The 17,003-nt window shown below is 37.0% G+C and overlaps 1 protein-coding gene across 12 annotated transcripts in view; it reads left to right on the top strand.

Annotated features, from left to right (window-relative positions):
• The window catches only part of LOC113092915 (receptor-type tyrosine-protein phosphatase U), a 117,954-nt gene that overhangs the window by 44,261 nt on the left and 56,690 nt on the right, over positions 1–17,003 (top strand). For all 12 annotated transcript variants that reach the window (XM_026258684.1, XM_026258688.1, XM_026258697.1 and 9 more), the window contains exons 3-5: positions 722–797; positions 10,181–10,296; positions 12,503–12,677. In XM_026258684.1, the coding sequence (XP_026114469.1) occupies positions 722–797; positions 10,181–10,296; positions 12,503–12,677 (367 nt within the window). The remainder of the gene's footprint in view (positions 1–721; positions 798–10,180; positions 10,297–12,502; positions 12,678–17,003) is intronic.

Genomic DNA, 17,003 nt, shown 5'->3' with positions numbered 1-17,003 from the left:
TATGCATGTGTGCAGCATGCCGATTCAGAGCCATGTGTCACAGTGCATGCAGGCCTCCTGATGAAGCCATTATTTCCTTTAGGCCTCATGGCCCCTTAGAGAAGTTGGCATCTGTTTTCTCTCTCTTTTATCATTCTTCTTAATTGCTTTGACATCCTTTTTCTTGTCAAAACTCAAAATGCCAAAACGAATAATGATGCATTTTGCTTGCTTTCTCCCTGCTTGACAGGATCGTCCCGTTCTGCCTAGTTTTCTCTCATTATTTCTTTATTTCATTATTTTGCTAATGTAAGCTTAATGAAAAACATTGAAAATGTCAGACAGTGGTTAAAATCTAGAGCAGACAGCCCATTAAAACAACTTTTGTGAGTTTAACAAATACCACTTGGTGCTCATGAATATACAAGGCATCACTCACTAACTAAAAAAAAATGTACATTTTAAATAGACTGCAACAATATTTTCTTATTTGATCTTATTTAGCATGTAAATAGCCTTAATATAAGTTTTTACTTGAGGCAGAATGGATTAAGAAAATTGACTATTTGAGCAAGATGTGACTTCAGAAAATATATCTTGAATTAAGAGTTTTCCCATTTGCAAGACTTTCTGCTCTGCACAATCATTGTAATTACACTACTTCATGCAAATGCTAAAGCTACTCAATTGAAAGCCCAAATACATTTTTGCAGGTTATGTTTACCTCTCTTTTTGTTTTCAGATATTGCTGGAGGCGACTGTGGACCGCAAAGGCTACATTGCAGTTGATGACATACTCCTGTTGAACTACCCCTGTTGTGAGTAGCATTTAACTATCATTATAATGCGAGAGTTTGTTTAACCAGCATGGAAATGTGAAGGACTGTACAAATGCTGGGATCACATTAACCTTTTCAGGGATGTAATATTGTTGTCTGTCCAGGGCTGGAATGGGACAAAAAAAATCGGCCCTGGCATTTTTTAGTCCAGGTGGCCCACCACCACTTCTATATACAGTACAGACCAAAAGTTTGGACACACTTTCTCATTCAAAGAGTTTTCTTTATTTTCATGACTATGAAAATTGTAGATTCACACTGAAGGCATGAATTGCCTGAAACTATGAATTAACACATGTGGAATTATATATGGAATTATATACATGACAAAAAAGTTTGAAACAACTGAAAATATGTCATATACTTCAAAGTAGCCACCTTTTTGCTTTGATTACTGCTTTGCACACTTTTGGCTTTCTCTTGATGAGCTTCAAGAGGTAGTCACCTGAAATTGTCTTCCAACAGTCTTGAAGCAGTTCCCCAAGAGATGCTAGGCACTTGTTGGCCCTTTTGCCTTCTGTCTGCGGTCCAGCTCACCCCTAAACCATCTGGATTGGGTTCAGGTCCGGTGACTGTGGAGGCCAGGTCATCTGGCGCAGCACCCCATCACTCTCCTTCTTGCTCAAATAGCCCTTGATGCCTTCAGTGTGACTCTACAATTTTCATAGTCATGAAAATAAAGAAAACTCTTTGAATGAGAAGGTGTGTCCAAACTTTTGGTCTGTTCTATATATATATATATATATATATATATATATATATATATATATATTATAGGAAATAATACTTTTATTTACCAAGGATGATTTAAATTGATCAAACGTGATGATAAAGACATTTATAATGTTACAAAAAATATATATATTTCAGATGCTGTTCTTCTGAACTTTCTATTCATCAAAGAAATCTGAAAAAAAATCTACTTAGCTGTTTTCAACATAATAATAGAAATAAATAAATAGCAGCAAATCAGAATATTTGAATGATTTTTGAAGGATCATGGCTGGGGTAATGATGCTAAAAATTAATCTTTGAAATCACAGGAAAAAATTACATTTTAAAATACATTCAAATAGAAAACAGTTATTTTAAATGGTAAAAATATTCACAATATTATTGTTTGTGCTGTATTTTAATCAAATAAATGCAGGCTTGGTGAGCAGAAGATAATTAAAAAAAAACTTTTGAACAGTAATGTTTTTTCTTATTATCTTCTGCTCACCAAGCCTGCATTTATTTGATTAAAATACAGCAAAATCAAGTAATATTGTGAAAAGAGGGGGAAAATGACTCCAGACAGCAGGCTCAGTAACTCAACTTTAATCTCCTGTTGGAAAGGACTGCCACATAACCACAATAAACCGACAGCAGACCTGCGAGATGATACAACGGGAGATTACACAGAAATGCGTTTTCGACTTTTCCCCACCACTTCACAGGTGTGATGCTGCTCACACGTCGTCAGCGCCCCAAAACAAAAGACAAAATCACATATTTCTATAGGAACTTTCTTACTGTATAAAAATGTTTGACTGTATGTAGCCTATGTTTTGGATAAGAGTAAAACATCAGGTCTGACAATATTGTATATTTTTTTAATTAAATCTGGCTTTATTTGCATTGGCCCTTGGAAACCTCTATGAACACACTTGACTTGGCCAAAAAATCACTGGGAACGAATTTACGTTGTATTAAAAGGTGTTAACATATTCTACATTCATTAGGATAGGTTAGATGCCTGCCTCTGTTTTGAGTCCCTATCAAGCACTTTACCAATTCAACTACTCTCTTCTCCTCCTGCCTGGCTCTTTGGCCTGCATCACACACAGCAGAGCAAGCTTGTTCTTGATAAATCTGCTGTGAAAACATGGGAAAAAGCATTGAGGAAGAAGTCGGGTGATGCGCTCTTTATATTGGCGGAGCAAAATACTTCATCACTCTGCCTGTAGTGCATTGTGATTGGATGTTTACACTGTCAATACATGTCCCTGCATGAAGGTCCTCGGCACAAAAAAAGAAAAAAAAAACTTCTGTCGGCCCCTTAGTGCCTCGGCACACCAGGAAAATGCCCGATATGCCCGATTACCAATCCAGCCCTGTGTCTGTTTATGCTATTTTGAGCCGATTTGCTGGAGTAAAAACAAAAAGAGAGAATATGCTAAGCATTAACCATTATTGCAAGTCTTAAGTTTAAATTAGCATTGCTAACATTATTATTATTATTGCCTTTGATTAATAATGATTGGCTGGCTGATTATAAATAAATTAAATAAAACAACAACATTGTGTGTCATTTGCATTGAGATGTATTTGCCAATGGATGATGCACATTTTCTGTTATATATATATATATATATATATATATATATATATATATATATATATATATATATATATATATATATATATATATATATATATATATATAATGAAATATCTTGTTTAAAAACTCATTTTTTCACATAAATTGATATAAATACATCATTATAAGTACTGATATTTATGATACTTGTCTTTATTCATTATTCATTGTCAAAAGATGCTATCAAATATTTAAAATATACTGCCTTTATGATGTTCCTATGATAATTTGGATATTCAATGTAAAAATCCTAGGTGAAATTCATGATTAATCATTAACTACAGAAAAAAATGTATTCATTAAGTTGACTGCTATTGCAGAATAATCTATTGGTTGTTATTCTGGGCTCTATGTTAACGATCTTAACGCAAAGTGTAAAGCGCACAGCGCAGGTGCACTCAGGGCATGTCCAAATCCACTTTTGCTATTTTAACGACGGAAAAACGGTTGGCGCGCCCGGGCGCATGGTCTAAACGGGTGTCCCAATTTTCTTAATGAGTAATGGATGTTTTTTGGGTGTAACGTGCAATAAACCAATCAGAGTCTCATCTTCCATTCCCTTTAAGAGCCAGCTGAGTTTGTTTCATGACGGATTTGCTATTTACATGGCGGAATTTGGCAAGCACAAAGACAGAACGTGAGTCCGATATAAAACAGAGCTGCTCTTGTGCGAGCAAATAGATAGCCTAATTCTGATACATGTGATGACTATCCATTATGACATGTGGACATTTATATATACACAACTCCTTTTTAGACCAGCACGCCCATGGGCGCAAAAATGAGCGCAAATGCATTTTCTAATTAAACGACGTGGAGCTGGACGGGAAAATGCGAACGGCGCTGGACTGAAACTTGCAAACAAACTTGCGTCGCATTGCGCCGGGTGAATTATAGGGCCCTCCGTGTTAATGACCTGCTGGATGCACATTATCCCACTTATTACATACCTCAGAATTTCATGAGTGACCAATTAGAATCAAGTATAACAGTTGACAGAACTAATACATAATAAATTATAATATATAATAAATTATATTAAATGGTAATTAAATGTAGGCCTATATTTCCGACATGCATTCTAGAAATTATCATCCATCACTGACAAAATTCAGATAGTCAACTAGTTTATAGTACCTTTTCTAACCCGAAACTTACTTCTTTCAGCTGTGACACATCAAGATTTACATTGCTCTTATATACAGTACAACTTTCTCAAGTTCATCTACCTATGCAGGTCCAGTTCCGCACATATTCTCCTGATGGATCTGTAAGCACACATAATTTGGATATCAAAGACATTTTTGTACCTTCACCTTTCATCCTTGTTTCAGTCTCTACACTGGCTTTTGGCTTTCAGCTCAGAAGGGTACAGCTACATTGTTACTTTGATGATGAAAAGATCTAGTCTCTGTCTTGTGTGAAAAGTCTCAGAAACAAGTTTTTTTATGTAACCCCATCACACTTCATTTCAATTTTAAGTCTACTTTATGAGCTTATACAGCGTCTGTAGCATGATTTTGTAATATGAATGATTCATCAGTGCAAACTCCAAGGAAGTTTGTAATTTGGATAATGTTAACCAACAGCCAAATAACTATTTAGTCAACTAAATAAGACTGAATGATACATGTAACTGATTTTTTCAGGAGGAAAATCTAAGCAGAAAGACTTAAGAAAGTCTCCATTTATACTCCATATTGTTTTCTGTGGTATATCAGCTAGTTCAGTTATTATTTTGATGCCTGTGCTACTGTGCAACTTTTAATATGCTATGCTTGCATCAGTATGCTGCATATGTACTGCATTAGTTAGTGGGAACATGAACCCTGCTGGCTTCTGGCATGCTGAGATAGCCTGCTAGCTGCCGGACATGGTAGAAAACAAACAGATCAGAGTAGGGAGGAGTTGTTGTGATGGAGTGTGTGATGTGTTCGGCCCTCCAGTGCAGTGAAGTCTCTGAGTGTACAGAGCTGTGATGTCTTTTATTGCCGAGGGGGAGAGTAGAAATCCTTTAAACTCCCCTAATCCAGCAGAGCTAGACATTAAATTTGCCGACTGAAGACTGGAAGTTAATGTTGTAAAGACTTGATTCATTTATATAATTCTTTCTTCACCAGCCACCTATAATTTAGTTTAAAATGGTGCTAATGTGCTGTAAATCATTATCATTCTTTTCAGCTTTTCAAATTAGCTTGTATATTATTAAAGTAAGATTTTTATTTTTTTAATTAATACTTTTTCATTAATCAAAGACACAAATATTTTATTCAAAAGTGACAGTATGGTCATTTGTTATAAAAGATTTGTTTCAAATAAATGCTGTTCTGTAGAACCTTATTTATCAAAGAATTCTGAAAAATCATGTTTTTCACAAAAATTTTAAGACAACATTGACAATAATAATAAATGTTTGAGCACATTATTAGCATACTGTATTACCCTCTCTCTCTCTCTCTCTCTCTCTCTCTAACATTTCAACTTGTGTTAATATTTAACAATATTACTGTTTTACTGTATTGATTAAATAAAAGCAGCTTTGGTGAGTATAAGACTGCAAGTAACAACAGAAAGCAGCTAATAAATATGTCTTTCAGTATTTTCAGTATTCGGTACCAATACCAGTGAAAATCCACAGTTCTCAATACGGATTTTGGTACCAAAGCACATAAACAAAAACAAATACAGATACAAAAACATGCTAATAAAAAAATTGACTATACTTTAATTTAATCTAAACTGTCTACATCAGTGGTTCCCAACCTTTTTCAACTCGCGTTTGCGCGGCCCACTACAAAAAAATTAACTGACCTCGCTATTGTCGGATTAATAACTTAGTACGGCTGGCACTGCTTTAGCAAAACTGCTGTTATTCTGTAGCATATGCAGCAAAAATATCTAAGATAAAATATCTTTTTGTTGATCCTGATGAGCGCTCGTCGTCACAGTTGTAAACACGGCTGCTTTCTTTTTTCGTGAGGGGGTTCGCCACGGTATCTTTGTTTCCCAGTGGAACAATTAAAGAATGCGACACACGTCTCGTGGAAATCCTGTAGAATTCAACCAATCTGATGACGACTTCGAGACTCCTGAAGTGTTTCCACTTTTGTGTACCATATGCATCAGACGTTTATCCAACGTTTCGTGGGTGTGACGTCTGAGGCTGAGACTGCGCTTATGCTAGCAATTAACTCCTCTGGTATCTGCATTCATTTCAATCTGAAATTCAAATTTAAATATTGAATAATATTCATATTCCCACAGCCTTGCCCTCTATTTGTGGTGGCACATATATGCAAATTCACTGCTCAGTGAAAGTGATGTGACATTCAGCCAAGTATGGTGACCCATACTCAGAATTTGTGCTCTGTATTTAACCCATCCAAAGTGCACACACACAGAGCAGTGAACACACACACACACTGTGAACACACACCCAGAGCTGTGGGCAGCCATTTATGCTGCAGCGCCCTGGGGAGCAGTTGGGGGTTCGATGCCTTGCTCAAGGGCACCTAAGTCGTGGTATTGCCAGCCCGAGATTCGAAACCACAACCCTAGGGTTAGGAGTTAAACTCTCTTACCACTAGGCCACAACTTCCTGGACAGACATTACAGACATTACAAGTAAGATTGAATAAAAATGACTTCCATAATTTTCTGATGACAGTGTGTTTCCTTTAGAAATACAGTGATATAAAAACACCCACACTGGGTTTCGACTTTGACATGTGCAGTGTTCATGTTTATTCAACAAAGTCAAACCCATTTGGAAAATCTATTTGTGGTGGTTAGTTTTGATATTATGGTGGACCACAACAAATAAATCAGTGTATGGGAAGCACAATAAAACTTACCTGCTTGAACGCTTTCATTTGTTCTGGGTGTCTGTCTTAAAGTGTTTTGTTAGTTTGGTGTGTTTCCTCCTTTTGAGGTCGCCATGTCTCAGTGCTTTTATGAAGAGAGCGCATCTGCACACCTTTCGGATAGTGCATCAAGAAATGGATTGACCGGGTACTCGGTACCACAGTACTTACAATATTTTAATATGTTTAGTACCGACTTAGTATCGAAGTTCCGGGTCTTTTGAAAACACTGTGTCTGTCTGCATTTCCTATTTGTCATGCATATTGCATTTTAGACCAGTTTGTGTCTAATTTGCATAATTTCTGAATGAATAGGGTGCTAGAACAATGCAGACTGCATGTGTATATATATGACGCATCGCGTGTAATTCATTCTTAGTGAATTCTCCCTTATCTGACTGGCTTTTATTTAAACAAGCTGCCTCATATGATAACATGTCTGTATATTTATTTGAGAGCTGCAAGCCTTTTCTAAGACTAACTCAAAAGGCTCCGACAGCACAATTATCAGCTTTAATTGTTAGCAATGTGCTGAAATGCGTTTTAGTGACCAGCCGATAGGGACCACAAAGATGTGGTCTTTGCTCAAAGTTAACAATCCTTTTCACAAACTCTTAAAGATTTCAAGACTTCATAAAACCATAGGGATATTTATACATATTTAAACAGAGAAAACTGACAAAGTACTATTAGATGGTAATAAAGTGCAATTCTGAACAAGCAAATCAACAGATGCTGTGGTCATGAAAGCTCATCTCTGCGGAGTCTCGTAACACCCTCTTCCTTCGCCCCCCTCCTGACTTCCTGCAGGCGGCAGATGGCATCATCTAAGCCCCACTGTGCACATTAAATAATTAAAACTCTCATCAGGACCTGGACACACATTGTCAAGAGTGGCATTGTGCCAGACTGCGGAAATCACCATTTGGCAAGACAAGTCAAAAAGGAAAGGAAGGCTAAAAGAGCAAAAAGCGTGAGAAAGAAGATTTCTGTGCGATTCAAGAGGGTGTGGTTTCTTTATTTTTTATACTCCATGAAGTTATTATAGTAGTTATTTTATTCATACGAATGGTGGAATATGTACTGTTCAAAGACTTTAGGATACAAACATAATATTTTATACCTATTCAATACTTTTGCTGTAACAGATTTACAATCACTTTTCATACTTTCTTGCCTTGTAATTCAATGTTGGCTCATAAAAACATGAACTGAGCGTCACACAGTGGCATTGCCATGAAACGTGGCCACCTGTGGACTACAAACAATGTAGCCTGTGCTTCTACATGGTTTTACAAAGAAGATAAAAAATACAAGCTCAGGGTGGATGTACAAAACAGCATTTTCAATTATATCAGACCTCATAACCATTTTATCTGCTTTGATTGACAGATTTTAGATTTGTGCGTTGTGGGTAGGTGGTTTATGGTGATTTTATTTACACCCCTTTAAAGCAGGAAGCTATTGTTATGAAACCTCATAAGTTATGAAGAGGTTGGAGTTGTGTGATGGTGTGCAGTCATAGGTCAGTAGAGTGAAGAGGATGGGGCTCAGCACACATCCTTGGGGGGCCCCAGTGTTCAGTGTGATTGTGCTGAATGTGTTGTTGCCGACCCATACTGCCTGAGGTCTTCCAGTCAGAAAGTCCAACAGCCAGTTGCACAGCGAAGTGTTAAGCCACAGCTGTACCAGTTTGTAAATGAGCTGCTGAGGGATGATTGTGTTGAATGCTGAACTATGAACCGTCTATGAACAGCATTCTGACGTATGAGTCCTTTTTGTCCAGGTGTGTGAGTGCTGAGTGGATGGCAGTGGAGATTGCATCATCGGTCAACCAGTTGGACCGATATGCAAACTGGAAGGGGTCCAGGGAGGGGGGAGGGCAGACTTGATGTGGTCCATGACTAGCCGTTCAAAGCAATTCATGAGGATGGGAGTAAGTGCAACAGGACAATAGTCATTGAAGCAGGATGGAGATGGCTTCTTCGGAACTGGAATGATGGTGGTAGTTTTGAAACATGTGGGAACAACAGCCTGACTCAGTGAGATGTTGAAAATGTCTGTGAACACATCAGAGAGTTCCACTGCACAGTCTCTCAGTACACGCCCTGGGATGTTGTCAGGACCCGGAGCTTTGCGTGCATTGGTCCTGCTGAGGGATCTCCTCACACTGTCCGGAGACAGCGCCATCACCTGGTCGCCAGGAGGAGATAGAGTCTTCTGTGCAGTGGTGCTGTTTTGTTGCTCAAAGCGAGGGAAGGAGGTGTTCAGCTCGTTCAGCAGAGAGATGTTGCTGTCACAGCTCCGTGGTGGGGGCTTGTAGTCAGGCTTGTAGTTATCACTATGCAAATAGAAAATGTTCAGTAGTTCAAAATATGAAATTATACATAAACCATACACTGTTTAAGTAAGAGTCAAACTGTCAGATGAGCAGGGCTGGCTGCAGTTCCCATAGGAGCTCTTCGCTATCTGAGACTAAACAGTGTTAACAATTTGTTTTGCCTAAGGGCCTTTTTTATTTCTGACACCCATTCAGTAAACTTCAGTGTGTGTGTGTGTGTGTGTGTGTGTGTGTGTGTATACACACACACACACACACACACACACATATATATGCATATATATAAAAGACATCTGAAAAGTTTAATTTATACATCCACAGCTAGAGCCAGAGCAAGCCAGATAGAATAGAGCCTATGTTTATTTGTGTTTACTTTTCAACTTTTAGCTCATGCCCTTGTTTTAATAGACTTTCTGCACTTGAAGGAGTGGTGTATCCTCTGCCATCATCAGTCTCTTAAATTGGTTTCCTTAATGCAGTATATTTTGTAATACTATGTGCATTTATCTATACTAATACTATTCTATTTATCTGTTTCCTTTTTTCTTTTTTATCCTTTGTCTAATCCAGACTATATATTCAGTTACAAAAAGAATTCTCTTCAAATTCATAGATATGACTATTAAATTCAAAAGGTCATATTGCAGTTTAGTTGAACCTTGCAAAAATCTATTAAAGGAGCTCAAAGTACCAAGAATCACGAATGCTGGAGGGAAATTATCTAGACAATGTATTAATTATAGTATTAATAAAAAAATCACAAAATACATTTTTATACTTACGTCTTCGTTTTCAGATAAAGCCCCTCATTTTTCCCGCCTGGGAGATGTGGAGGTCAATGCTGGACAAAATGCCACTTTCCAATGTGTGGCATCTGGACGTCCCTCTGAAGCAGAGAAGTTTTTGTTGGAGGTGAGTATAGATTGATTTTTATGTTTTTGTGAGATTAATCAGGTTTTGTCAAATGTAATAATAATTAGCTAAAGGCTGAGGGTTGCCGTCTGTTGTGACTTGCTGTGAGGCCATTTAATTAACACCAAACAGGCTCTAAACACCTGAATGTTCATTTTTAAAATGGCAGTACATTTTAGGAACATTTTTGTTCAGACTGACTTTCTTAAAGCTATTGAGATATGATGAGAGATCAGAGATGAGATCAGAGAAGCCTTGTTTTTGAAAGCTTGATGAAGAAGCATCAATAAGTGTCTGGCATCAAAAGTGGAATTAAATCAAATGAGTGATTATGTCACATCAAGGTCAAGGACAGATGCCTGTGGTTGCAAGCTGTCACTCAAAGCAACAGAAGATTCTGTAATAATCAATGTCCTCAAACCCTCTGAAGTGCTCATTCCTCCCCTAAACACAGCAGGGGATATATGACTCTGTGGCTTCACTTCCGTTTTATATGGATGTTTTCTTACTTCTTTTGTCATCTTGTAGTACCAGCTCCAGTGTAGTTTCAGTCAAGCTCTTTAAATATATATTTTTAACTTTTTACATTTTTTTTTATTGGCAGCTGTGGTCCATTACAGGATGACGTTTGGTGACCCGTATATTTTACAGTGTATAACTGTCATTAAATGTCTGTTTGTATGTGTTACAGGAAAATATTTTTTACAATTTAAATTATTATTATTATTATTTATATATATTTCATTTATATAAAGAAATTAATACTTTTATTCAGCAATAATACATTAAATTGATCAGTCTTTTAATTATAAAATGTAAGCAATGAGTCAGTAAAAAATGGGGTCACAGTTTAGACTAAAATATCATACGGTTTTCCGCATTGATAATAAATATTTCTTATACAAGCAATCAGCGTAATTAAGTTTTAAGATATATTCAAATAAAATATTTAAATTGTTAGCTAGTAATGCTATCAGAAACCCCAATCTTTTGAATGTAAGTGCATAGCTAGTCAAACTGTGTGTATTATTTAAAAAATAAATAAATAAAAATGTATAGTTTTAGTGCATTTTAACTTTTTTTCCCAATTGCATTTACTGTCATTTTTAACAACAGGCCAGCTAATATTAGCTGTTTAGCTATTAGCTAACTCTTAGTCCAAACAGAGTGTTCACAGCTCTCTAATGTTTATCCTCTGTGTTTGCCTGTCTGGCAGTTCACTGAATGTGATTGCTAGGTTGAATATAGAAAGAGTGGCTCTCAAAGCCAGATGATTGTATGTTAGGCTTTGTTTTGTGCAAACCTCAAATTTGCAGCCATTGCCCACACATTACCCCTGCATTCAGGTCTGGCTTGTGTGGTCTTGAACCACATTGAAAGCCTAAATTATTTAGCAGCCCCATAATAAACAAATACACATAGTTGTGTAGCAGCCGCAGACAGCCTTCTTCCGTTGGTTCGAGTGCACTCGCACTGCTCATTTTATGCCTTTGGTATTCAGAGAGGGGAAAAAGGGAATGCGTTGACGTCTTGGATGGGTGCTATTCACACCATTGTCTAGCTTAAATTACCTGAGCCGCAGTGAAAGGTTGCTGTTATAAGTGTGGTTTTATGTGAGAGACGTGTCTGGTTCCTCACAACGCTCCACGTAACAATTCCTGATAGTGGCGTGCAAGACTTTCAAGACTTCTTTATTTTTGGTCCTTATTCAGATGAATCATACTTTGGTGTCTAATATTTATGGCTCATCTTTCAAAATAAACTGAAGCTTTTCACTGTCATTCATCTGAATTATATTGTCATTGCTGCATTTATAGTAGTATATGAAATGTTTATTTAGTCAGATTTTCAATGCAAATATTGCCATTTATTGCAAACCCATGAGATGTTCGTGCTGCTCTTTCCCATACAATGCATATAGAATTTGTATTTGTGTCCTAAGCTTCGAATAAGAAATGGCTCTCTATCCCTATAGAAATATTGTTGTTGCTGCGACTACTGTCCAGAAAACTCCATTGCTCATTCAGTGTTTATTAGCAGTTCAAGTTCAAGTTCGTTTTATTTATATAGGACTTTTACAACAAGCCACTAGGCTGACCAAAGTGCTTTACAGAAGAGAAAATTATAAAAACATACACGAGGACAGTTCTTGGCAGCATGTGCTTGGTGACTAGGCTGTAGCATATTTTCATGTCTTCATTTCTAGCGGCACAATGGTGAAGTGTCTTCAGGTGGTTCTGTCAAGCACTTAGGCCGCAACCGCTTCTCAGTGTCCTTTCAACTGGAGGGCATCCAGAAGCCAGAGCAGGACCTCTACCGCTGCGTCACGCAGTCCTCCAGAAGCTCAGGCGTCTCCAACTTTGCTGAACTCATCGTCAAAGGTGAAAAGCATGTTTTCTTTCCTTTTTCATTTCTGTCTTCGTTTGACTGCCCATAATGTGCACATCATAACATAATGGGATTCTGGCGAAATTTGTGTCATTGTATTATTTTTTTCATTATAGCCTTGCATTCTCACATCGTATGCTCTTTTGTCCTGAAATTGTCAGTTTAGTAAGAAGGATGTCCAGTATGTGTGGACTGTTGTACTAGCAGTCTTTTGCTGGCAATTGGTATTTAGGAAAGCTTAAAGGGGTAGTACACCCAAAAAGGATAATTCTCAATTTATTTACTCCCCCTTAACTAATTCCAAAACTCCATTCTCTAATTTTTGTTTGTTCAGTAAAAAAAAAGAAAAAAAAAGTGTTTATTTTTTTGAGCTTAACAGCTTGTGGTCACTATAAATATATTGAAAAGTCCCTTCTAAAGATTCTTTAAACATATAATGTTTAGTGTTTCATGAAATAAAAAACAAAACAGCATACAAGTTTGGAACAACATGAGGATTAAATGATTACAACATTTTCATTTTCACTCTCTGAATCTAAATATTTGTATTAGGGCTGTCAGTTAATTGAAATGTTTAATTTAATTAATTACACCATGTGGCGATTAATTAATCTAATTAATTGCATGTTAAATTTGGCTGTGAAAATACCTCAAAAAGATCATTTAAAGCCATTATTGTGTTAAATGTTAAAAGAAGTAAGTAGACAGTACAAAAAGTAGCTTTAGAAATAAATATTTTATTTAATTCAACGTAAAATTTATTACACAAGGGAACATAAAAGAAGATGATTCAAGAAACGTCTCAGTATTTTTTTTTCCAGCTTGATAACAAACAGTCTTTAAAATACCTTCTTTTATGTTTCACAAAAGAGAGTAAGTCATACAGGTTTGAAACGACACGGGTGAGTAAAAAATGAATAAATAATTTTCATTTTTGGGCGAACTATCCCTTAATAAAATAATAGTCTTTGAGTCATTCATTCATATATTTGATTCGTTTAAACTGCTGATTAATTCAGGAATTATGTAAACGGCTCTCTTTATGATTCGTCTGCTGAATCATTGGTTCACAAGATTCATTCAAAATGCAGATTCATTCAAAAATGAATCGCTACTTTGCATTGTTAAGAGACACACAACAGTTCTGCTGTGGCTTTTTAGGTCATCTATTTGTTAGCAATAGTGAGCAACAGACAATATTGTGTTTAAAAAAATAACAATATTAACTCATTATTTACTGAACTGTTATATAAAATAACATTTGCACTCATGCTATTCTTGACAAAAACAGCACTCTTTTTATATCATATGCCATAATTATGAGACAAAAACTCATACGGGACAATTTTTGCCCCAATACCATTCATTTTAGGGGCATATGACTTCTTTTATGGACTATACCACATAGTGAGTTGCTGTCCTGCGTCATGTTTGTCAGCAGTCAACTGTATGAAAAATAAGATGACATACAGGTCTGGGTTGTTTTTCCATGGCTAATTCATTAAATGAACACATTAAATTGACAGCTCCAATATGTATTTATAGTATATACAGTATCGGGGGGCTTAAGTAGTACTGAACATAATAAACATGATAATTCAGGGGGTTCTTTAGCATCATTTTTGTCCAAAGCAAACCTCCCCACTTGTCATTCCAACCAAATAACTTGACATCTGCTCATCAGCCTGCAGTGGCAGCTTTCTGTGTCCACCTTTTAAACCCTGGTCAGATTGATATCCCCTAAGCTAAAAGAAAAGTCGGGTGGAATAAGGATAGGCATGGATGGAGGCACATGGGTTGTTCAGCATCCATCCTCATGGCATACTGAGAGAGGTTATGAGACAGCACCATGCTAATCCTATTGATAAATGTATCAGCACGGATTACGGCGAGTTTAAGAAATACAGCTTTACTGTATGCTACAATGTGACCTAGAAGCACAGCTTTATAAACCTTCAGACTGTTTTCTTTAAATGCCGTCATGTCAAACCAGAAATGAAAAATCACAGGGAACACCCTAAAAGAAAACTTCTAGTTATTCAATTATTTGTACTCCCTCACACTGTTTGTTAGTTTAACCTTGAAGCCCCTACAGAAAAGCATTTTACTCACTTCACACCTAAATCACAGAATAAAATTGTGTAGTCTTTTTAAGTTCATCTTGATTCAGACGTGATCAGAAAGTGGTTTACTTGTAGGCTTACTTTTTTTTTTTAACCAGTTGTGAACATAGAAGATGGGCATCATCCCTTTTGTTTTGTTTTCTTTAAATTGCTTAGTTTCATTCGTTTTTTCTTCATTTTTATTGCATTTTTTTATGGTTTTTGTTTAGTTTTTTAGTTTGGAACTCTCCCCTCCTAAGAAAAATCGCCCTTGTTGTATTGGTAGCACTTATTTTCACAGCAAATAACCTTCACATTTTCATGGTTTTCTCGGTAAAGCGATTGGGTAAGAGCACCTGCTAAATGCTTTTAATGTAACTATATTCCAGGGTAAAACTGTCAATGTTCTCTAGATCATCAAATTCTTTGAACATACACTGTTTCTAGCGGACTGACTAATCAAATGTTCAGGAAAGTGCTCGATACAAAGCACTTGCTCTTGTGGCACTTGTCACACTGACTCATTACATCTTCATCATTATATTTTTACCAAAGCCGTAGGCATAATCCACTAGGTAACATTGCAATATGAAGCATAATTTATAATGAGACCTGCTTGCACCTGTGTCTCTTATGTTAGAGAGCTTTAAAGCCATTTCAGACTTTAGCTGCAATCCTTCAGCAGCATGTTATTGGCATTACTTTCTTGATGGCTTTTACTTCGATAGGAGGTCCTATTTAAAATGCATTACTGCTCCTCAGTTAAGCACGGCAGATTGGCCCCACCAGATGAGTCCATAAAGCTATAGGCCCACATGCTAGCACGGCAGCGTTGACGCAAGCTCATTACATTCACCTTAGTTTTCCCTTCCCTTCGCTCTGATCTTCTCCTTGTCTTTCCCAAACTGCCCTCCCACACTTGCCCCCACTAACAAGAGGCTAATCAGTCCTTTAATTAGCTTGATCAACTCATTTCACAACTCACTGTTCCTCAGTGGGCCCATAGATTACATAACAACAGGGCTAATGCAGAGGAGCCAAAGGGGTAATGAGAATTGTTCTCAGTCAGTCAGTAAGGTTCAGATCTGTTTTTCGCAGTGACTCTGAACTCTAAAGCTTTCTGAAAAAAAAAAAAAAGCTAAAGGGTGAAATTAATAATCTGCCTTAACCAACGCTGGATAGAGGGAGAATCACAGAGATGGCCCGTTTTTAACACATATGAAAGCGGAGTCTAAGTTGATTTTATATTATTCTCTGAGCCTTTCTCTGACAGACAAGATGAGTTTTATTATTCCCTGTCATCTTATTCCTCCCAGAAGAGGCGTTCTCTGTCCCTAGCTGGATATTTGCCATCTGCAGCTGGCCCTGAGAGAGAAAGCTTGCAGACACAGCAGACCCGAAGATTAGCCATGGGGAAAAAAATCAGCACTTATATCTTTTCATTCGTTTCACTCCTCGCTTCCACCCTTCCAAATCGATTTTATTCACTAATTGTTTGATAACTCAAAACCCTTTGAAGTTCTAGTCATTAGCCAGGGTTTAAATATATATCTAAAAAACTTTATACCCTGCAAATCAAATGTAAGATTTTTTTCCACGTTATTGTGGCTACTGTGTAGCTGCCTGCTGAGTTCCTCGGGGCCATATATCAAAATCTCACACTAAATAACATGACCTTGTATCCAACGTTCTTCCCCAGTCTACACATCTGTTGGTTTACTTATAGCTCTCCCTCGAGGACTTGAAAGAATCAGCTATTGAAGACTTAATGTGCATGGTCAGATTGGCATTTTAATCCTTGAACCCGAAGATTAGCCATAGGAAAAAACAGCACTGATATCTTTTCATTCGTTTGACTCCTCGCTTCCACCCTTCCAAATCGATTTTATTCACTAATTGTTTGATAACTCATAACCCTTTGAAGTTCTAGTCATTAGCCAGGGTTTAAATATATATATAAAAAACTTTATACCCTGCAAATCAAATGTACGATTTTTTTTCCATGTGATTGTGGCTACTGTGTAGCTGCCTGCTGAGTTCCTCGGGGCCATATATAAAAATCTCACACTAAATAACATGACCTTGTATCCAACGTTCTTCCACAGTCTACACATCTGTTGGTTTACTTATAGCTCTCCCTCAAAGTCTTGAAAGAATCAGCTATTGGAGACGTAATGTGCATGGTCAGATTGGCATTTTAATCATTGAACCTAGTGT

The sequence above is a fragment of the Carassius auratus genome, unplaced genomic scaffold (genome assembly GCF_003368295.1).
Source record: "Carassius auratus strain Wakin unplaced genomic scaffold, ASM336829v1 scaf_tig00214752, whole genome shotgun sequence".
NCBI lineage: Eukaryota > Metazoa > Chordata > Actinopteri > Cypriniformes > Cyprinidae > Carassius > Carassius auratus.
This window is presented reverse-complemented; position numbering and strand designations above follow the sequence as displayed.